This window comes from Balaenoptera borealis (genome assembly GCF_965194805.1).
Source record: "Balaenoptera borealis genome assembly, chromosome: 8".
NCBI classification, from domain to species: Eukaryota; Metazoa; Chordata; class Mammalia; order Artiodactyla; family Balaenopteridae; genus Balaenoptera; species Balaenoptera borealis.
Window position 1 is genome coordinate 52,908,063 of NC_138865.1, and position 24,045 is coordinate 52,932,107.

At 37.1% G+C, this 24,045-nt stretch overlaps 1 protein-coding gene across 3 annotated transcripts in view; it reads right to left on the reverse strand.

Annotated features, from left to right (window-relative positions):
- The window catches only part of FOCAD (focadhesin), a 310,658-nt gene that overhangs the window by 103,416 nt on the left and 183,197 nt on the right, over positions 1 to 24,045 (reverse strand). For all 3 annotated transcript variants that reach the window (XM_082400998.1, XM_082400997.1, XM_082400999.1), the window contains 4 exons: positions 14,764 to 14,898; positions 11,200 to 11,250; positions 10,097 to 10,180; positions 1,936 to 2,068 (listed from right to left, as the gene is read on the reverse strand). In XM_082400998.1, coding sequence (XP_082257124.1) covers positions 1,936 to 2,068; positions 10,097 to 10,180; positions 11,200 to 11,250; positions 14,764 to 14,898 — 403 coding nt within the window. The remainder of the gene's footprint in view (positions 1 to 1,935; positions 2,069 to 10,096; positions 10,181 to 11,199; positions 11,251 to 14,763; positions 14,899 to 24,045) is intronic.

The window sequence follows — 24,045 nt, forward strand, 5'->3', positions numbered from 1 at the left end:
CAACAAAGCTTCTCTATTCAAAGCCCAGAGAACACCTGTGTAGTATGTTTTCCATGTACCCCTCCAGATCCACCCTCTCAACCCTACTCTGTGCCCTGGAAGAATAACCTTTCACAACTGCATCATCAGACTCCCTTGTCCTCTGGCTTTTAGTTGGCTTCATCCAGTGGGAGACACTGGCAGGAGATCACAGGGTGAAAACAGAGGTGAGGGCAAGTACTCCCCAGACACCCTCGTGCAGGACTGCTCCAGGTCGTCTGCATCCCTCTTTTGAAGGGCCTTGCTCCACACTCAGGAGCTTCTTACGACACAGAAGCTCTCTCTTAATTCTCCTAACTGCTCCCTTCCCTTCCCTCTTCAGGCTGAGGGACATTAACCATTCTTAGATGATTCACCATCGTTTGTGAATTTCCTTTAACCTTGACAACACACCTTTAAGCAGTCCCTTTATTAAACTCTCAATTACTCCCTCTGAATTTCCTGCAAAGACCCTGATCAACACATCATCTAAATGAAAAGTGTGCGTAATATCCAACTGCAGGTCATACATTTCAATTCCTGTATGTACATGCAAATGTATGACTGCTTCAAGCTTGGGAGGAATATAGACTTTTCAGAATGGACCTAAGAATCATGAATTTGTGAGGAAAGAATTTCATGCTTTCTCAGAAGACATCCTATTCTGGTAAAAGCTGATACATGTCAAGAGATTAAGTACACATCTGCACGAAGACTAACCCAGGAATGAAAATTTGTCTACTTGTCAAGCTCTTCAGAGAATTAAGGATTATCAAATAATTCCAGCCCTGAGAGTAGTTTAAATGAAAGTAAAATACCATGAATGCAAACGCCCAAGAGGACTTTGAACTCTAAGGTTATTCTGAGATACAGGAGGAACTTTGGATAACTGACGGCTTTTTTCTTCCTTGGACTTTTTAACCGCAGGGGAGGTCCTAGACTCTGAAGAGCCTTCAGGTAGGAAGTGGGGACGAACAGGAGAAAGAAAAAGGGAAAAAGTCCTTAAGGCTTGTTCTGGACATCAGGAGAAAAGAAAAGGTGAATTCTGTCTAAGTTGCACCGTTCAGTTTTCTCTAATGAAAGGAGGCAGGATTTGGGACAGGAGCTTTGTCTAGCAAGAAATACTAGTGTATACTTGGCTGAATTCCTTAGGAATCTCCATGTGGGATGAAACCAAGGATAAAAACTTCTAACATTACAGGCTACTGAGATTATGACTGAGAAGATAAAGATGACATTTCTTGTGTTTATTGAACTTAACTTTCAGAAATTAAATTTTTACATCCATGAACATTCAGGGTAGATTTGGGACAGAATACGGTAATAGACGCATGCTTGGGAAAATGTTGGCTACTACTGAATTAGAATAATTAGGTATAATTAGAATAATTTTTTAAAATGTCAAGGTCCTGTACGCTTTATATCAAAGCTGAACGACCATACAAGTTAATCTATTTTTTAAAAGCATTAATGTATAGCTCTCAAATACTGGTACCACCATTTCTTTAGGAAGAATGTATTTCTAATGATGAAACTACCCAGGAAATTTCTGAAGATCCTAATGATCTTTTTCACTTACCTTATATAAATAAGCTAAAGAACCATTTGAATCAGTGACTTAAAGTCCCACTGCAAATTTGCCTTGTAGAATAAATTTAACTTTTGAGGTGAATTTAAATTTTTCAGTGAAAATGGTTGTTTAAACTAGTTTTCCAGTTTATTTTTACTTGAGTCTAACATTTTTCAGTGTGTTTTGAACACCATACTACCTCAAGCAGTCCCTATAAGACACATAGAAAATAAGTATTTAAGATTAAAGTAAGCTATAATATGTGTACATCACAAAAGAGCACAATTAATCAGACAGTTAAAATCACTAAAAAAATGCTAGCTTCCCTGACACAAAATAGGAGTCACCTGGTAAAACGGAAGGAGCAGTGAGTGACAACAGTTTGAGATAGCAAGAACCAGGAATGGAAAGATCCACGTCCTTTTCATCACCCTCCTCGTCTTCATCTAGGTCATCAGGAATTTGGATTTCTGGTCTTATCTGAAATGATAGAGAAGGCGATACTAAAATATTATGTAAAATCTTTTCCTTGTCCTTTAAAAAATTAAGTTAGACTCATTGCTCTACAATGTCAAAAGACCATTAAAATTAATTTTAAAAATCTATTCAGGGCTTCCCTGGTGGCGCAGTGGTTAAGAATCTGCCTGCCAATGCAGGGGACACGGGTTCGAGCCCTGATCTGGGAAGATCCCACATGCCGTGGAGCAACTAAGCCCGTGAGCCACAGTTACTGAGCCTGCGCGTCTGGAGCCTGTGCTCCTCAACGGGAGAGGCCGCGACGGTGAGAGGCCCGCGCACTGCGATGAAGAGTGGCCCCCGCTCGCCACAACTGGAGAAAGCCCTCACACAGAAACGAAGACCCAACACAGCCAAAAATAAATAAATTTATAAAAAAAAAAAAAAAAACTATTCATTTTCAGATTAACTAAATGGTAAACTCTAATCATCTTATTAGATACACTCCCAGATCCATGTAAAGAACTAATGGTAATATAGTAAGAAAATCGCCATAAACCAGCCTAAGCAATGATTACTATAGAAAACTAATAAAATTTTTACACCATCTGACAATAAAATGCAAACACACATTCAATATATTGAACTTCCGTAGTTTATAATTAAATATTTGCCTTGTCTGAATACATTTTTTTAAAATTTGTGATTTCAGCCATATTTCTATGACAAAGCCTAAAGTCTTCTAGTAGAATATACATAGTAGAGATCAGGAAGACACAGAATGCTTTAGTTGACTTTTTTTTTAGACTCGGCAGTTTGTTGCTATAGAATATAAAAACACTAAAATCTGCAGTTGGTAGCTATACTTTATAGTGTCTAATTTGCCATTTGAAGATTTTGTGGTTACTCTGTGATTAGTTAGGTTTATTTGAACCAAAAATTAAAAATGTAAAATGATTACCAGTATTGTAGTTTCCACAAGCTATAACTGTCAAGCAATTAATTAAATTTTTAATACTTTCAATGACACACCATGATAATGCCCACATGGAGATAATTAAGCATTAGGGGAGGAAATCAAAATACATAAATGTGGTTGCTATAACCATAAAGTGCCAGAATCCAGTCATTACCATTAGCCTGGCTCCCGGAGTTATTTTTAGAAATAATTAACAATTCCTGCAGACTGCCTTTTTCATAGGTCCCCAAAGCACTGTTCCGTTTAGGAACTGCACTGAGTCAGGATTCTTGCAGGGGAATAAAAGCAAACAGAGATAAAATGTTTCTCAAGTATAATAACCTCAACTCCGACGAAGCCTTTCAATCATAACTAGCGTTCTTTTCACTAGTGAAGGAGTGAAAGCAACCTGACCACCAACCACTTTCCAAGACAAGATTTAATTCTGATTCAGTCTTGAGGATCTAATTCTCAGAGGACTGAGCCAGCCATAATTACAGAGATAAATAACAATGATGCATGCTCCACAGAGGGCATGCCTGCATTTGTTGATATCAGCGCACACCAGAGAAACCCTGGCACCTTTGCAAACCTTTTGGTTCTGACAAGCAGGGTTTTCTGAGTGTCTCTGGTCTGTGTATATACTTGGAATTTGCCACGTTTGGTATCATCAAGAGGTATCTTAGAGATTTTAACTAGTCCTAGTTGCCTAAAAAGTTTCAAAAAAAGGAGTTGGTTCTGGGTCTGTTTACCTTGCTTCCTGACTTTTTACAGATCATAGTACAAATTGAAAATAATACTTGAACAGCATATGGGGGAAACAGACAACAATGCTTACAGCTGGAGACTACATGAATAACACCAGATACCACACCAGAGCATCAGAGCACTGGGAAGCTCTGCTGCATGTCATATTCACAAGTGATAGGAGACTCGGGGAGGTGGAAGCCAGCGGTAAACACTGAAGCTAATATGAAAACTCATAGGGATGGTGAGGATGTGGAGAAATCAGAACGCTCACACACTGCTGGTGGGAAGGTAAAACGGTGCAGCCCCTTTGGAAAACGGTTTGGCAGTTTCTCAAAAAGTGAAATGCAGAGTTACTGTATGGCCCAGCAATTCCACTCCCAGGTATATGACCAAGAGAAGTGAAAACAAATGATCACACAAAACTTGCACACGAATGTGAATACATTAGTTGTTAATAGCAAAAATGGAAGCAACTCAAATGTCCATGAGCATATAAACAAAATACGGCACACCTACACGATGGAATATTATTCAATCATAAAATGGTATGAAGTGCAGATATGTGTTCCACATGAATGAACTTTGGAAACATTATGCTAAGTGAAGGAAGCCAGTCACAAAAGAACACATGCTATATAATTTCATTATAGGAAAGGTTCAGGACAGGTAAATTTACAAAGACAGAAAGTAGATTAAAGGTTGCTTAGCGCTGGGGGGAAAGAAAGGGGTAATGGGGATTGATTGCTAATAAGACGATCTAAAATTAGATTGTGGCAGCTCTGTGATTAGTTGCACAGTTCTCTGAATACACTAAAACCACTTGAATTGCATGCTCTAAATGGGTGAATTGTATGGAATGCGGATTATATCTCAGTAAAGTTATTTAAACACAAAGGAAGGAGAAAGGGAGGAAGGGAGGCGATAGGAAAGAGAGGAAAGGGGAGGGGAGAGTGTGGGTTGGACGAGGGGCAGCAGAAGAGGCAGCGGCACAAGCGGAAGCATAGGAAATAGAGGCGGAAGCTGCCACCACCTTCAGAGGGACCTCAGCTGGTGGATGAACTAGGCCAAATGACCAATGCTCCCAATTCCAGAATTATGTAGTATAAAAGGAATCTGATCTTTTTTGCACACATTTTAGCCTATCCAGTTTAACTGCTCAATGAGTCACAGCACCCAGGCCATCACTATTTCCAAGCACCACTAAAGAAGACCTACTAGGTTGGGGATTTAAAAAAAAAAAGATCCGTTCATCCATCTTAAGTTGTCTAATTTTGCATTCACATAACTGCACCCCTATATTAATTTATCTGCTGTGTGATAAACAACATATGTCTGCATCTTACATACACATATATGTGAACAAGGACACTAGAGATGTACTGTAATTTTTTTTTTATTTAATTTTATTTATTTATTTTTGGCTGCGTTGGGTCTTCGTTGCTGCTCATGGGCTTTCTCTAGTTGCGGTGAGCAGGGGCTACTCTTCGTTGTAGTGCGTGGACTTCTCATTGCCATGGCTTCTCTTGCTGCGGAGCATGGGCTCTAGGCACATGGGCTCAGTAGTTGTGGCTCACGGGCTCTAGAGCACAGGCTCAGTAGTTGTGGCGCACGGGCTTAGTTGCTCCACGGCATGTGGGATCTTCCAGGACCAGGGCTAGAACCCATGTCCCTGCGTTGGCAGGCGGATTCTTAACCACTGCGCCGCCAGGGAAGCCCCAATGTACTGTAATTTAAGTATAGATGATATACTCTACCTACTTATAATGGAATGATTACACCTTCAATTTTGTTTCTTCAAGGGTGAGCTGATTCTCCTGAACCAAGTAGCACTTACTGTTAGACTTTGGTTTCATGGCATTTCCCTACTCCTCTGCTCATCTCTTAAAGAAGTATTTGTTCCAGCTTCCCTATGCTAGTCCCAGTCTTTTCCCTTGGTTTGTATGCAACAAGCGAATAAGATCAACATGAGTACAACTAAGGAAAATCAAGGGAAGTCATATGAAAAAATACTTGTTAAAATTATAAAATGTTGCTAACTATATTACATTAGCTACTCAAACATCCAGGAAAAAACTGTCTATTTAGAACACACACACACACACACACACACACACACACACATGCATGCACATACACACACCAACTATACCCTTCCAATTATAGCTAAGCTTTGTTGAAGAAACTTAAAGGGAGAGCCAAATATAAAATGATAAATTACTTTTAAAATCTGCTTTAAGTTGAATATTGGAAAGCTTATCCTACAAAATGCCTTACTTACTACATTTTCTGAGCCAGATAACCTTTCAACCACGCTTCTGTGTGTGCAACCTAAGAAAATCTAGGAGTTTGTGCATAAGCAGAGGATTTATTTGGAACTCGTTAAGTATCTGCATAAATTCATTTAAAAAGAGAAACAGCTTCTGATGAAAGCAATGACATTCGCTTAAATCAAAGCGAAACAGGTTACACCACATTAATACCAACCCAAGGTGCATAATAAGTTCTTTTATATTACTCGCTTCTCAAATTAACTCCAGAAATCAACAACACAATCTATCTTAAGAGCTCTATAATAAAAAGTTTAATTTTTAAGCAGCCAAGTATTTTTTAAAGAACCCAAGTCAGAGAGAAGAGTCAACCTAAATGTTTATCCATTACTGACTGTTTTACCAGAAAAACAATTCTTTATAGTTTTTTTGGTTTGTTTTTCTGTTTTGTTTCATTTTGGGGGTGTCAGGGGCACTAAAGAAGGCAAAGGAGAAGGATAAATAGCTAAAAAGACAAAGAAATACAAACTAAAGGGGAAAAATCATTCGTGTCTATTTTTTAACACTGAAATCAACAGGTCCTCAAAGAAGCCCCCCAAAATTTTTTTGACCAACTTTAGACTTGCATGTTTCAAGTGATTAACAGTAATATTTTTACAAACCAACAAACACATGGATTCATTCACCGGCCTTATTTCCATAGTGTAGTGGTTATCACGTTCACCTCACACATGGTTTCATTCAACATTCCCAGCTCATAAGACAGCCTAGCACTTAGTATATGTCCAATAAATAATCACTAAACCAATGCAAGTGTTAAGTGTCTATCATCAACAATCCCACAAAACTTCCTAATAACAAACCAGTGACAAGAAAGATGAGTTAATGAATCTGCTATTCAAATCCCTGACTCACATGATACCTCGTTCAGCTCTACTCTCCATTGACATTTTCCATCTTACCTTAGATGGTACTGTTTCGTTTAACCCTAAATCTTCCTTCTGATGTCTGTCACTCCTTTAATGCCTTCTGTTTTACCAGCCTGTTAGCTTTCTTTCAACAAGTTTCACAGTTTAAGTTGATGCGGCAATGAACAAGAAATCTTTAATAAATTTAAAGGTGTACTTACAAAAGTAGTTGAATTATAATCCACAAAAGTAACCATGTGGATAATATCTTTTTAAAAAATTTTTCTTTTTAAAAAACTGTATCTTTTTAAAAAAAAATTTCTACTTGAAATTCACCGTATGTTCTGTTAAAAGATTATTTCACAAGTTTCCACAAATAGAAAAAGAGAACATGTACACCTTTCACTGGAAAGGTATACAAGTAGCCTTCAGTTTTGTGAGTAAACCAAACTGCCCTTGGTGCAGAGTGAGTAAACTCTGACAACAAGGAGGAATCTTAGATTTTAACTAGAGAAGTCCCTACCTGGCAGAGACTTTTGAAACAGTTGAAAGTATGCTTTTGTAGAAAGTGAGCCACAGTTTCACATCACGGCCACTATCTATAAAACAGAGGTGGGATCTGAATGGGTTGCACCCTTAGCCTTCAGGGACTTGTTTGGAATATGAACATACTGACCATTTTCTGGACTTTCAGTTCTTAGATATTCAAACAGCCAAACTGAAAATCAGTAATTAATAAAAAGAAGAAGAACAATGCATGGTGTGGTCTTGGAAGTAATGATTCTCCATGCGGAGGAAGGTCCTCTATATCAGAAACTGGGGGTTGAAGTGGGGTAGACTCTTTTAAACCATATGTCCTCTCATCTTAATCTCAGTTAAGAATATCCACGGTAGTGAACCTCTGTTACATATGAGAGGGAATCACATCCTAGAAGGGGGTTAGGGCAGAAAAAAGGCTGAAGAGCATGGCTAAAATAAGTCTTAGAGACTTCCTTTACAGCTCTTCACGCTCTGCTGGTGAAAACCCAAGCATATATAGTACATCACTGCCCTTTATGTTGGAAAGTATAAAGAGCTATTTATGGTTACTCAGGGATCAGAGGATATAGAAGAGTTAGATTAAGAAAGTATCTAATATTTGACTGCGTACAGCACTTAGCTGAGTAATAACTCTAACAAACACAACCAGAAACTAAACATAACCCTCAAGTAGGATAAAATAGAAACATAACAATATTTAAAGAGGTAGAGACTAAACAGTCAAGAGTATATGGGAGTTATTTAATAAAAGTTATCATTCCAGCTGGAATGTTTCAGTAATAATAGCTAAAAATAAAGGTAATCATTATGTTGTGATCTAAATTACCAATTGCTTATTTAAAATAATATAGGGACTTCCCTGGTGGTTCAGTGGTTAGGACTCTGCACTCCCAGTGCAGGGGGTCAGGGTTCGATCCCTGGTCAGGGAACTAGATCCCGCATGCGTGCCACAACTAAGAACCCATGTGCCACTACAAAGATCCCACACGCGGCAATGAAGATCCCACATGCTGCAACTAAGACCCAGTGCAGCCAAAAAAATATATATATATGTATATATATAAAATAAGAAAAAGCATCTCTCCAGATAGTGTAGCTAATCTATTGGTAGGAGTTTACATACCAAATTTACATGTAATTTTTTCCTTTTTCTTTACCTTTCTCTTTTTTTCAGAAGCTATGGGTACTGCTAGTCACCATGGTGTAGTCTGAAATTCCATCTTTTTAAATTTTACGAGTCATAGGACATCTTTTGTTAAGGCTTCCTGTTTGTGATAACTGCACAACAAGCTGGCCGATCTGTCTTCGAGTTCTCAGTGACACGGGAAATCCTGCCTCACTTAGGATTTGGTTTTACAAGAGCCTATCTTCAGTCCCTCCAATTCGATTCAATAAACAGAAGTTTGCCTGGTTCCTACTGGCATCTAATCTCTGTATAAGCTCAACCCAGAAGAAAAAGTCAACCCATTTTAATGCCTGAGGATCCCAAGAAATTCACAACAAAACTTGCCACTTCACCTCAAGGACAGATTCTGGGTAATGTTACGCATAACTTCTTCTAACACAATGTCTTCCTTACACTCTAACGGCATTAAATAACCATTTGTATGCCTTTGAATTAGCAGTAACACTAAATGTGAAATCATACACTTAGGGACTTCCCTGGTGGCGCAGTGATTAAGTATCTGCCTGCCAATGCAGGGGACATGGGTTCGAGCCCTGGTCCAGGAAGATCCCACATGCTGTGGAGCAACAAAGCCCATGCGCCACAACTACTGAGCCTGCACTCTAGAGCCCGCGAGCCACAACTACTGAGCCCTCGTGCCTAGAGCCCGTGCTCCGCCACAGGAGAAACCGCCACAATGAGAAGCCCCGTGCACTGTAACGAAGAGCAGCCCACGCTCGCTACAACTAGAGAAAGCCTGCGCACAGCAATAAGGACTCAATGCGGCCATTAAATAAATAAATAAATAAATAAATTTTTTTAAAAAAGAAAGCAATCATACACTTAACTCCTTAATATAACGTGATAATTTAAAGCTGGTTATATACTAGGTAGGTAGTAGAAAAGGTTGTATGTTTTCAGTTTAGTCTAAAAACTAAGATAATATCACACAGTGTATTAACCCTTAAAAGACAGTGATACTTTCTTCATCCAGTTCTCTGGGACTAACCTATATATCGTTTCAAAGTAAAGAATAAATAGCAGATTTTTTTCAGACGGCACTTCAATTCTGTATCACAAATAAAGATCTCTGGCTGCCCAGGTGGTAGAAAACCTTACTCTGTGCAGGCCGTGCTTGGATGTGAAGTTCCAGACGGTGCACTAACTGGGTAAGGTGGTTCCTATAGTGACAGAGACGTTGCCCTGGGCACAGGGCAATGCAGTCATACACCGAGTCACCTTATAGAGATTTCATTTTCACCTTCCATCTGCTTCAGTTCATTATCTATGAAGTCTAAGACCTCTACAATCTACTACAGATGAAACAAATTATAGATATAAATTCTTATCTTTTATGGACAACATATCTAGAGTTACAGGTAAGAATTCCCTAAGCGGGGGATATAAGTAAAGTTATAAAACGTAGCAGTAAAGAGATACCGGTAAGAAAGCAGAAAAACCTACCTTTTCAGGCAGATGAAGAATGGTGTGCTCCCTGGCACCAAAGTGTGACAGAGATTTATATGCAGCATTTGCTACAACTGGGTCCTAGATAGAGTAAAAGTAAGATAAACAAAAGAAACAACATATATTAAACATCAACTCTGGAGGCAGAAAGAAAATCTTCCCTGACCAACCTCAAAGTTCTATAGTCAGTGCTTTGGAAATGGTATTCAAGCCTTGCTTAGTACGTCCCAATTAAAAATAGAGAGAAAACAGCACTGGACAGAGGCATCAGAAAAACCACATTTCTATCCTAGTTGGGACATTAAACATAAAATAACTCCTAATTGCTCAGGTCCCCATGAGGTGGTACGGTTTAGCGGAAGGAGTACGAGGGTATAGAGTTTGATAGGCCTGGAACTGGACTCTGAGTGTCCGGCTACTGCCCGGGAGAGCTGGCCTTCTGGAATCTAAGCTTTCTCACTCATGAGCCAGGTGGAACATCACCAACACCCTCTGCTCTATATCCCTTGATTGGAAATGACATTCGAAAACTGGAGAGTATACATGCTACTATATATAAAATAGATAACTAATAAGGACCTACTGTACAGCACAGGGAACTCTACTCAGTACTCTGTAAGGGCCTATATGGGAAAAGAATCTAAAAAAGAGTGGCTATATGTATATGTATAACTGAGTCACTTTGCTGTACACCTGAAACTAACACAACATCGTAAATCAGCTATACTCCGATAAAAATTTTTTAAAAACCAAAAACAAACAAACAAACAAAAAGTGGAGCGGACTTTCTGTTTGATGTGCTTATCGGTGGGGGAGGGGCAAAGCAGGAAAGAGGAAGGACCTTTAAAAGGAGAGACAATGGCAACAGTCCCTCTTCATATCTGTCAGTGCCACAAAGTAACAAGTGCATTTTATGGTGACAATGTATTAACTGGCATAAATTAAGAATACTTTTTAAAACCTAAATTTATTAATAGTCACAATTCTTTTAAAATCAAGAAGGCATCATTTCAAGGGAGTTATATTTTTCTCCTAAGAGTCTTATTTCACAGTTCTTTCCCCAGCTTGGCTCTGTTTCACTGACGCCCTTGTGACAGTACCTTGTTTTGAGTGTGGTTCCAGAGGAAGCTGAGGACTTGAACTTTAAAATTCTGAAAAATCAACAAACAACAGAATAAAATTTTAAGACAAAGATAAAATTGAGAGTAAACAATCTGAAGTAGCAAATGTGGAAATTAAATCTCTTTAAAAATTATACCACTAGTAACTGAGTTAATCTGTACTTATCCATCAATTCATAAAATGAAAATACTCAGAAACAGCCTCACCCTCTAAACATATGGATATGCTAAACGAGGTGAGATTTTAAGATTATTAAATTTAGAAACCTAACCATTTCTTACTGACCTCTCAAGTCTTAGTACAAATGTCACTCTCCTTTTTCATGCCTCTATTCCTAACCCCCTACCCAGAAGAGAGCTCTCCCTTCTCTAAGCAGCCATATGGCACATGGCACAATTTAGCATCTAATGAGATTATCTGTGTATGTGGTCAACTCCCTACTAGCTTGTACACTCCTTAAAGCAGTGGCTGTCTTTCTCATTTCAAAGACCAGTATATAAAGAATATAAAGCCCAGTTCCTCAAATGACAAATATTTAATAAATAATTGAGCATAAAAAGCCATTTGTCTTCCAACACTCAATGTCTTCTTAATTTCAGCCACATCTAGCTTCTTGCCCTGCTAAATCATATGAGGTTCTTCTATACCTCCTTGTGTTTGCATATTCTCTTAAAAACATCAATGAAAAGCAACATTTTATTAATTCTTCACGATCCTAGTCTAATAGCACCAACTAAATAAGGTTTCCTTAGATTTCTCCTAAGAATGCTTGTCACTTCCACCACCACACTCTCGTAGCCCTTTGAGTAACTGTACTCATCAAATGTTATTATAATTATTATTGCTTATGTCTATATTCTTTACCAACTTTTGAGCTTTCAGAAGGCAGGGACTGACAACATGGTATAATGGAAAAATATAGCCTTGGAGCCAGAAAGTCCTGGGTTTAGAAAACAGCTTTCACTTAGAAACTACAGTGTTGGTTCAGTTACTTGTCTTGCATGTAGCAGATACTCAATAAATATTTGTTTAATGAATGGATAGACCTCTCAAAACCTCAGATTCTTTTGTTATAAAATGAAAAATAATAACTTCCTATCAGATATTAGAACTAATTGATATAAAGTAACTGGAAGAGTGCTGGGGAATGTAATAACTACTTAAAATAGTGTCTATTATTGTTTATTAGTATCTCTAAGGCCTAGCACAGTTCTTATAAATATATTCTGAGTCAATGAATGAATTATCAAGCACTTTGCAAAGCAATTCAGAAAATATGCAAATTGAAACATGGACTCTATTTTCAACAAGCTTATATTTTAATGGAGAAAATATATGTATACATATACCTGTAGTATAAAATAGAAATAAATGTTCTTAAGACAGTATAGATAAAGAACTTTGGGAGCAATAGACTCCTGTTGAAGAAAAATTCTCAAAGGATGGGATAACTTAAACCAATTCTTTATTTCCTAAAATAGACTTTAAAAGTAGCGGTGAAAAAGAAAGTAATTCTAGACAGAGAGAACAACATGAACAAAGGAAAAGCAATAGAAAAATTTGGAAGCGGAGAAGGAATCTACAATGGTTTGGTTTTCCTGGAGTGCAGGAGGCAGAAAAACAGAATGAGGCCAATTCTAAAAGACCTTATTGGCTCCATATAAAGAAACTGGACTTCACTTTTGGTAAATACAAGGCATTTGAGGTGACTAGGGATAGCAATGACCTAAGAAATGTTTTGGGAAAACTATATTCAATTCGGGCTTACATACAAATAAACTCTAAGCAGTTAATAGAAAACAAATTATTTAAACACACACAGGAAGAGAAAGGAGGAGGGAGGGAGAAAGGAAGGGAAGGAGGGAGAAAGTGGGGGAGGTGGGGAGAAAGGGAGAGACAGAGAGAGAGAGAGAGAGAGAGAGCGACAGATTGGAGAGGGGTCTTCTCTACGTTTCTTTACTTCTGCTGCCAAGTGGGCTCTGGTCACTGAAGAAATCTCCCAACTAGGAGGAAACTGATGGATAAAATGGTCCCAAAGCCATCTATCTGAACAACAGAGGAATCCTAATGTTATTATAAGCATGAAGATAAACCAAAATAAAATGTCACTGAAAAGGAATGTAAAATTTGAAGGAAAAAAATAGTCCAAAAGACAACTTACAGCTTACCAATGTAAGCAAACATAAAAAACACACAAGCCACTTCATAAATTCAATGTAATAAAAACTGAAAGTACAAGCAATACAAAGGTATATGAGTTCAGCCCTTGAAGACAGAAAATAAATATACATATCACTGCATACAAAGTCCTTATTTTGTGTTTTAGTCTGGGCTCCTTATCGGTAGCCTGGCAGACTTTCTGACAACATAGGTTATGTACCCACGAACAATGGCCATAAAAAAGACTGTTGGTGAACTATATACTCTAGGAGTCTCGAATTGATTCTTTTTTTAATACCCCAAAACAAAAGCCCAAATGTGAGAATAAACTCACAATATCCTGTATTGGTTCATTCATTCATTCAACAACTAGGTTCTGAATATACATTATGTACCATGCTAGGGATTGTGTCCTTGGTAAGGACAAATTTGACTTTATTCACTGTGTAGTATTTAGAATGATTAGAAGAAGTATTATCCTACAATCCTGTCTTATCATGTGATCTAAAACAAGTAAGGGACTATTCTTGGAATCCTACAGAGGGTCAGTTTATCAAAGTCTGTGAAGCACTAAATCAAACTAAAGGTTCACCAAGACTTCAAGTGGAAATCAATTGAGGCTCTTTGAAGGAAAAGTCAATAAAAAGGTGAGCTTGAAAGGGGATATGGCTACAAAAGTGGAGATATAAATGAATCTGCCACCCTCTCATTTCATTCAAAGAAGAGATAAGAAAGAAAATGTTAAACAGAAATACGTCAATCTTATAGCAAAACATCTTCCACCAAGTGTTTCAATTCATTACAATGACAAACACTGCCTAGTTCATAAAATTATTTTCCTCTCCTAGGACAGGTTGATTTTACAATTGCCTTCATTGAAGAGTATGCATGAAAAGCAAAGCTATATATAGAAAATGTAAACTAACACGTAAAAAATCAAATCTCTATGCCTAAGCTAGAAAAAAACCACAAATGACACTATGCCTATACTACTGAGAAGTCTGCCCTGCCTTACTAAAGCCTTTGTAACACTTTTTAGAATTTAAAACACCAACAAAATGCATTTAAACTGTTGGCCTCATGAATTCTATTATTTTAGAAACACTATTTTAACATATGGGCTTTTAAAAATCTTGACTATACTTTCATAATAAAAACTTGGCATCCTTCACATAAATAAATCTCAAAGACAGAGGACTGATAAGGGTGGATATCCTCCTACTCCTAGGAGTCCATAAAGATATCAACATGTTCACAGAACAAAAAGTGCTAAATGATTTTTGGCAAACAAAAGATTACGAATATTTTTTTCCAAAAGTTATGATAAAGCACATGTCTTCCCAATGTAGAAACAGACAATTTACTGAGCTCTGAATGCATACCTCATATTCAGCTGTATTGACTGTTAAGGAAGGAACCAGAGAAAACAGTTCACTGAGGGTCTTCAAAATGAGAGGTCTCATGTCACAACTCAGCTTTGGAGAAAGAGCATTCCAAGTGGAGCGAATACAAACCACCTGTGAAGCAAATACAAAAGTCAATGCCTAACAAAATCCCAGCTCATATGACTCCGTTAGTAAAGAGTACTGTCTTTCATTATAAGGAAACTTAAGAACAAGAACACTCCTAGCAGTTAAGATCTGATAAATCATCACCCCTCAAAAGAAATTATTTAAACTAATATAAACTGTTGTTGAAGAAGATCCAGCCTGCCTCACACAACTGCTTTTTTACTTAATTTTGGTTAACCAAAGAAGCAAAGCTTTGTCGCTCTCCCTCATGCACAAATACACACAAAATTCACTCCAGGTTAGCTACAAACATTGTTGAATAGCCATTCTCTGAAACCAAGAAGGGTAAGATAATGCTAGAACATTTCTAAATCCAGGTATTCACAGTTCTCATAGTTTTCCAGTCTTGCTGAAACTGTATCACCACTCAGAAAATTGGGATGTTAGCATACATAAATCAAACACTCTCACATCATCTTACAAACTTCTAAATGAGGTAGGTGAATAATTTTATTATTTAAAATAATAACTTAAGACTTTGTTTAAAAAGTCATTTCAGATTTTTAAGAGGCTGTTAAATGCTAAAATAAAACTAACAAAAATGTTATTGTTAGCTTGACCCAATTCCCTTAAACCAAGTATTCTTAAGCCATTTCAAGATCTGGTTTTAAGGATATTCAAATATCTTCTTAAGTTCAATTCCAACTACAATGGATGATTTCTTCACTTACAGATATTTGATTAAAATTTTAAAACTCAGGCAGGAAGAGTGGCAACACAGATCAATCAGATAGAGTTTAACAAGGATTAATCTTTCTAAACCACTACAATCTCTTCTCTGAAGCTTCAATTAACACACACAATTTATCTTCATCTACAAACATAAATTATTTAGGAAACACTACATGAGTTAACAAGTGAAAAGATGTCAAAGATAAATGAATAATATATATTTAAAGACACAGATTAAGGAGAGACTCAAAGAAAACAGCAGAAAGAGTATCTCAGAAAACTTGGATTCAGTGCTTTTGCTCTTATTTTCCACTTTCTGTGAAACAACAGAAGAATGTTCTTTGACTTGGGATCCACTACAAATTTGGATTCCACTAGCATTCACTAAGGGCAGTACTGTCAGGCATGACAGTAGGTACATTTATACAAAGTAGCTCTAATATTACAAATCATCAGTATTTGAAATAAAAAAGAAACCAATTCTTTAAGAGCTATCAATTCAACATCGAGTATATACCCAGAGTGGTATACAGCACTAAGAGGAACAATAAAATACAAAACATAATCTAACCCTTCAAAGAATTTACCACCGTATCAGAAAGGAAGAGAAATGTCTGTAATTCTAAATCATTGGGAAACAAAAGGTGCATGATTAGATTTTGAACTATTTTCAACAGAAAACAGTTTCGGGAGGAAAGCTATTTCAGTGGGTGGGAGTCATTACAGTATCAGGAGGCAAAAAGTCTAGAGATGGGACTTGAAGAAGGAATGGAAAGAAATCAGGCAGACATCCCAGAAGGAAATGGAAAGCATAAGTCAAACACAAATAAAGCAAGCTGTAGACATAAAAAGCACGAGTCCTGGTGAAGCAAGGCTGATGGATCAAAGAGTACCTAGAATACCAAAGCAGTTTGGATCAGAATCAAAAGCAAAAGGAAGCCTCCAGAGATTTCTGAGTTGGGGAATAAACTAAATTCAAATACTATTTTTGAAAGATTCTTCTGATAGTCTTATAGCCAAACTCAAAGCAGTCATGAACCTCTCTAATTCCTATTTGTCAGCAGTCCCTAACATAAAGAGCCTCAAAAGTTTTCCAAAAATCGTATGCTCAATATACACACTAATTATCCACGCTTTCTCCTCACTTTAAGTTTCTATCTAATTCCAACCTACGTTGTTTCAAGACAGTTCAAATCTCAATTCTACAATTAACTTTTCTCTTACAATTCAGGCCCTCACTTTATCCCTTCCTTTCCTCTAACTTCCAGCACTTAAAACTCTGTACTACCCAACTTAGCATTTAATTCCATACTGCCTGGTATTGTTCACTATTTTTGTGAATATAAATTGTCTTCTCAAGTAGATATTAAGTTCTGTAAAGACAATGACCACATCTTACAGTTCTCAACCACCGCCCCCAGCCCCTCACCTACCACAGTAATAACTATATCAGATTATCGGTAGTTATCAACTACTGATGGTACTGGAGCCTGAGGAATGGTAAATCTGAGATAGAGAATAAAAGAATTAAAAGGACTTGGAGAATGAAGTGAGATGATTTGGGCCTAGAGACCTGGGTGAATAAAAAGCAACATAATTAAATGGAGGGGAAACCGGAAGAAGGAGCACCTTTGCAGGAGATGGGGGATGGATATGTTTAATTGGAGCGGATGGAAAGACATCTAGAAAGAAATATCATGCAGGCACGAGGGAAAAAGGACTGTAGCTCAGATGTAATGTCTGCTAACAACAGCTTTGTCATTCAAACATTTCTGTAAATCAAAATACCAGGAGGAAGTATGGTCTCATACATGTTCTGATGCACTTTGCAGATCAACAAAAAAGATCTCTGGCCACCAATTATGGGAGTACAAAAGGGGCTTGCCCTGTCCATGGATGGTGGGTGGGGAGTGAGGCTATATCCTCTAAGTATTTTCAAAGGTTTACTTATTTTTTAAAAAGTCTTCTTCCTAGAAAGTTTGAAAACTAGTGCCTGAAATGGTACTCTACATGTGGAATATGAGAAGATATTCCAGAATCCCAGCCAGGAATTGTGCCTTAAATGTAAGCAAGGTATACCTGCAGGGAATATACGTCAATCCAGGCTTGCCTATACATAATCAGGAGCAGGGAAGCCTCTAACAAAGAAGGCTGCTTCCTTTGACCTTCCCAACCATGGGCTATTCTTGACTAGGTCTTAGAGATCTTCCAGCCCTGAGGGCTTTGGATTCAACCTATTACTATCTTGCTATGTCCATCTCCTAGACCCCTGTGGATTTGATCCACCAGCCTGTTGACCTGTGCAATTTGTCATATTATATCAGATTAGTCAAGCCCATGTTCCTGGTCTTTACTGGCTTGTTTCAGCTCTACTGTTTATTACCCAATGACTTGTCTGTTTTCAAAAAATAGACTGATTTCTGGCTCCAACAACATGATGGGCCATACTTGAAATGACTGATAAAGAAGAAAATTCTTTTATATGTAGCTGAGCCGAACAGGAAAAATGGAGGTGGGGTTAATTACCCAGTGCCAGAAACAAAGAGGGAAATACCTGCATTGTGGTATTGAAAGGAAGTTGTCAGTTTCCATAACCTAATAGCTTGAGTTTAAATGTCCACATGGTAAGAGGAGATACTGCCTTTATCCTATAGATGGAAGGGAGTCGGAACTGAGACCCCCACATAAAACCAGCACCCTTGAAGGGCTGCACCCTAGTGTAATGGTTGGACTAGAAACCAATGAGCTGAGAAATTAACAAAAAATGGCAGTGAGCTGGGGGCACCTGGACCACTCTCAAAAAGCACTCCCATAATACATAACCCAAATGATTTGCACAGAAAATAAAATCAAATAAGCCACACTAAAAATAAGTTTATATGTCTATACATTATGATATGACTGTTTAAAACCAAAGGCAAAGAGACAATCTTCAGAGATAAACGGGAGAAAATACAGGCTATCTACAAAGGAGCAATTTAGAGTAATAAACTTTTCAAAATTAACAAGACCAAAAGACAGTGCAATAAGATCTTAAAAGTGCTAACAGCCTACAATACTAAATCCACAGGAAACTATCAGCCTACAATACTAAATCCACAATTCAACAGTATCAGCCTACAATACTAAATCCTATGATACTAAGTCCACAGAAACTATCAGCCTACAACACTATCAGCCTACAATACTAAATCCACAATTCAACAGTAAGGGCAAAACAAGCAAAAACAAATAAAATAGAAGGAAAACTATCAGCCTACCATACTAAGTCCACGATTCAACAGTAAGGGCAAAACAAGCAAAAACAAATAAAATAGAAGGAACAATACCTAGGTATTATGCATATATAGCATATGAATATTTACCGACAAATGACTCAGAACATCTTGCTTAGTTTGTCAATGAGACTTTGGAGAATTCAGTCCATTCTGAATGCTTACGTTATGTATATTTTGTTGCCATTTTTGTTTCTTGGGGAGAATGATACTTTTTCCATGTTATTCTTCCACAAGAACCTTAGCGACGCTAAACAGCACAGATTACGAAGATCCGATGCAACATGATATACTGTAAAGAGCACATGACTAGAGTCAGAAACCCCAGGTTCTCCCATTTGGTAGCTGTGGGACTATGGCAAAGTCATTAATCTCCTTCAATCTGTGTCCGCAGCTGCAAAATGGAAATAATATTACTAACACCTGCTCTATGTATAGCACAAGGTTAACAGTAAAGGCAATACTGAGGCAATTGTATGCAAATGTGCTTTATACAGTGTAAAAGAAGCTTGCCAATGGAAAAAATAATGAATCACAAAAGAATCAGTCTTTGTTTCAGTTCTTGAGCTGTAAGAATGAATTTGTTTCTTCGCAGAGGAACAGATAGCTATCTTCTAATTTTACCTCCAAAAGGTATTTCTAGAAATTCCCAAGAAGAGCCTACTCCTTTTGTCCTGATGCTTTACTCCAACAGACGGAAAGCTTTTTAAAAACATTTAGGCTATGAAAACCGCCTTATTTGTCCTTTTCATAATGAAGGTAAAAGAAACTGCCTTCACAATTAGAGGACTCAAGTCATCACCATGCAGTGAAGCCCTCTTAAGCTAATTCAGCACACACAATTCATAAAACAGGATGCTTCTGTTACCAAAATACAACAACATGGGATAAGAGGGAGTTTAAGGAGCCATAATCAATGGAGCAGAAACAATGGGAAAAATAACATTCTTTCTCATTCTAATAATATGGGGTTAAAGGTTATAGGTATAAAAAAATTACTAGCACAGGTTTATTTAAGCAATTTCACAGTCTTTTAATGTCTGAGACTAGTGTATTATCAAAGCAGTGTTATAAAAAAAAAATAGGAATAAATATTGAGTTGCCTTTTTTCAAGTCCCTTATAATCTAAAGGACAGTAATTCTGATGATTAGAGTTGCTCAACTTCTGTACTGTTGATGGCAAATAATGTAAAGGCACATATCTAAATCCCAAATTGTGGCTTAATGAATCAAAAATATGTGTACTTGATGTGGTAAAGCTACTCTCATACTAACAATCCCTAATATCACAATGCCATTTCTAAAGGAGGCATGACAGAAAAACTGTTTGGCAGTTTGTAGTACAGACTTATAATTCTAATTTCTGAATAGAAGAGGCTTGGAACTGTATAAGCGCTGCAAGTAAAAACAGAAAGGCATTTACTAAACAGACTGATCTAGATTATCAAGCCACCCAAGGGAATCACTACTCAGCGGCCTGGGATTTTAGGTTTCTCTTTTATTCCGCCGTGTCAGAAGCTGCAGCTTCCCTGAGACACCTCCCCCTACAGGGAACAATATCTTCCAATGTAAACTCCATTGATTTCTCTGCAGGAACAGAAAGAATGACAAAGGAGCTCCCTGCAGGGACGTTCAGTTTTCATTTTTGCTAGATTCTGTCTGGATTAATTATCTATTTCATGTTGGACACTCTCCTGGCATGAACTAGCAAACTCACAGTAAGAATGTGTCAGAAATATCCTTTGACAAGAAAATTAGTGCTTTATTCCCCCAAATAACCAGAGGGATTTTTTTTTAAAAAAAGACCAGTTCCTTCCCCGGTTCAGATAAATGGAATTTAGACTCCAAGGTAAAAAAAGAAAAATAACAGAAATTCAATCAAGATAGCTTAAACCCCCCCACCCCCCCAAAAAAACTGCTGAAAAGTTGTTCAGCAGATACAAAATTAAAAGCAAAGCTTTTGCACAGCAAAGGAAACCATCGCTATAACAAAAAGACAACCTACAGACTGGAGAAAATACTTGCAAATGATGCAACCAACAAGGGCTTAATTTCCAAAATACACAAACAGCTCATACAACTAAATAACAAAAAAACAAACAACATAAAAAATGGGCAGAAGAATTAAATAGACTTTTATCCAAAGAAGACATACAGATGGCTAATAGGCACATGAAAATATGCTCAACATCAGTAATTATTAGAGAAATGCAAATCAAAACCACAATGAGGTATCATCTCACACCTGTCAGAATGGCCATCATCAAAGAGTCTACAAATAACAAATGTTGGAGAGGCTGTGGGGAAAAGGGAGCCCTGGTACGGTGCTGGTGGGAACGTAAATTGGTGCAGCTACTATGGAAAACTGTATGGAGGTTCCTTAAAAAACTAAAAATAGAACTACGATATGACCTAGGAATTCTACTCCTGGGTATATATCCAGAAAAAATGAAAACACTATTTCAAAAAGATGCATGCACCACAATGTTGATAGAAGCACTATTTACAATAGCCAACACATGGAAGCAACCCAAGTGCCCATCAATAGATGACTGGATTAAGAAGATGTGGTATATTTATACAATGGAATACTACTCAGCCATAAAAAAGAATGAAATACTGCCATTTGCAGCAATGTGGATGAACCTAGAGAATATTATGCTAAGTGAAGTAAGTCAAGCAGAGAAAGACAAATACTGTATGATCTCACTTACATTTGGCATCTAACAACCAAAAAACAAACAAAACAAGATGAAAACAGACTCATAGATAGAACAAATGGGTGGTTTGGGGGGTGGGTGAAACAGGTGAAGGAAATTAAGAGATACAAATTTTCAGTGAGAAAATAAATAAGTCACGGGGCTGTATTACACACCAAGAAATATCGTCAATATTGTAACAACTTTGCATGGGGACTGATGGTTACTAAACTTATGGTCTTGATCATTTCATGATGTAGTAAAATGTTGAATCACTATGTTGTACACCTGAAACTAACATAATTTTGTATTTCAACTATATTTCAATTAAAAAAAAATTTATCACAGTGTGGTGCATCATATGAAAAGTCAAAATCAAAACAGAAAACAATTTAAATATCTCACAATAGGAAATTCATTAAATACAGGACAGCCACATGCTCATTCAATTAGCTGTCAGAAGTAGATTGTCACATGACTTGGTGTCCATGATAAATTGCTAGCTGAATAAAAACATGTTACAAAAGAATATATATAGTATGATCTCTTTCTTTGTTATACATGTACTCTGGTTTATAGATGATTTTTAATCTTTTTTTCCTCAGTCAAAACTTCTGACTTTCCTATTATGTATATACAATATTTGAGTCATATGTTAAGGGAAATATATATCCATTTTATGAATTTAAGCCTTAATCATTTTTCTATAATTAAAATTAATTTTAATTGATTCTTCCACTTCCCTATAGCTTACATAAAGATTTACTTTCATATGACACCTAAAATTACTGTATTTTTAAAATGACATTAGGCAAGGTGCTCAATCTTTGGTAAAAACTGACATTTATGTTTCTTCTGTCCACCCACCTAAATTAATATTGTTTTATATGAAAACTTGGAAGTTTACCATAGCTGTTCCTATTTTACAAAATGGAGCCCAAAATCTTCAACCATACGTGGGAAACCTAATATAATTCCACAGATATTTTTACACAACCTTATTGCTCGGAATGACTATTGCTCCTCCTCCAACAGAGCATAACCCAGGAATTAACAACTACTCCTGCCACATCAACTAAATATATGGCTGGTGATAACTACACAACCCATAAACACATACCAGGAAGAATGGAGGCAAAGATTGAGAAGATGCAAGAAATGTTTAACAAAGACCTAGAAGAATTAAAGAACAAACACCTAGAAGAACTAAAGAACAAACAAAGATGAACAATACAATAATTGAAATGAAAAATACACTAGAAGGAATCAATAGCAGAATAACTGAGGCAAAAGAATGGGTAAGTGACCCGGAAGACAAAACGGTGGAATTCACTGCCGTGGAACAGAAGAGAGAAAAAGGAATGAAAGAAATGAAGACAGCCTAGGAGATCTCTGGGATAACATTAAATGCACCAACAATTCACATTACAGGGGTCCCAGAAGGAGAAGAGAGAGAGAAAGGACCCGAGAAAATATTTGAAGAGATTATAGTTGAAAACTTCCTTAACATGGGAAAGGAAATAGCCATCCAAGTTCAGGAAGCCCAGAGAGTCCCAGGCAGAATAAACCCAAGGAGAAACACGCCAAGACACATAGTAATCAAATTGGCAAAAATTAAAGACAAAGAAAAATTAGTGAAAGCAATAAGGGAAAAATGACAAATAACATACAAGGGAACTCCCATAAGGTTAACAGCTGATTTCTCAGCAGAAACTCTACAGGCCAGAAGGGAGTGGCATGATATATTTAAAGTGATGAAAGGGAAGAACCTACAACTAAGATTACTCTACCTGGCAAGGATATCATTCAGATTCGATGGAGAAATCAACAGCTTTACAGACAAGCAAAAGCTAAGAGAAGTCAGCACCAACAAACCAGCTCTACAACAAATACTAAAGGAACTTCTCTAAGTGGGAAACACAAGAGAAGAAAAGAACCTACAAAAACAAACCCATAACAGTTAAGAAAATGGTAATAGGAACATACATATCGATAATTACCTTAAATGTGAATGGATTAAATGCTACAACCAAAAGACAAAGGCTCCCTGAATGGATACAAAAACAAAACCCACATATATGCTGTCTGCAAGAGACCCACTTCAGACCTAGGGACACATACAGACTTAAAGTGAGGGGATGGAAAAAGATATTCCATGCAAATGGAAATCAAAAGAAACCTGGAGTAGTAATACTCATATCAGATAAAATAGACTCTAAAATAAAGAATGTTACAAGAGACAAGGAAGGACACTACATAATGATCAAGGGATCAATCCAAGAAGAAGATATAACAATTATAAATATATATATGCACCCAACATAGGAGCACCTCAATACATAAGGCAACTGCTAACAGCTATAAAAGAGGAAATCAACAGTAACACAATAATAGTGGGGTACTTTAACACCTCACTTACACCAATGGACAGATCATCCAAACAGAAA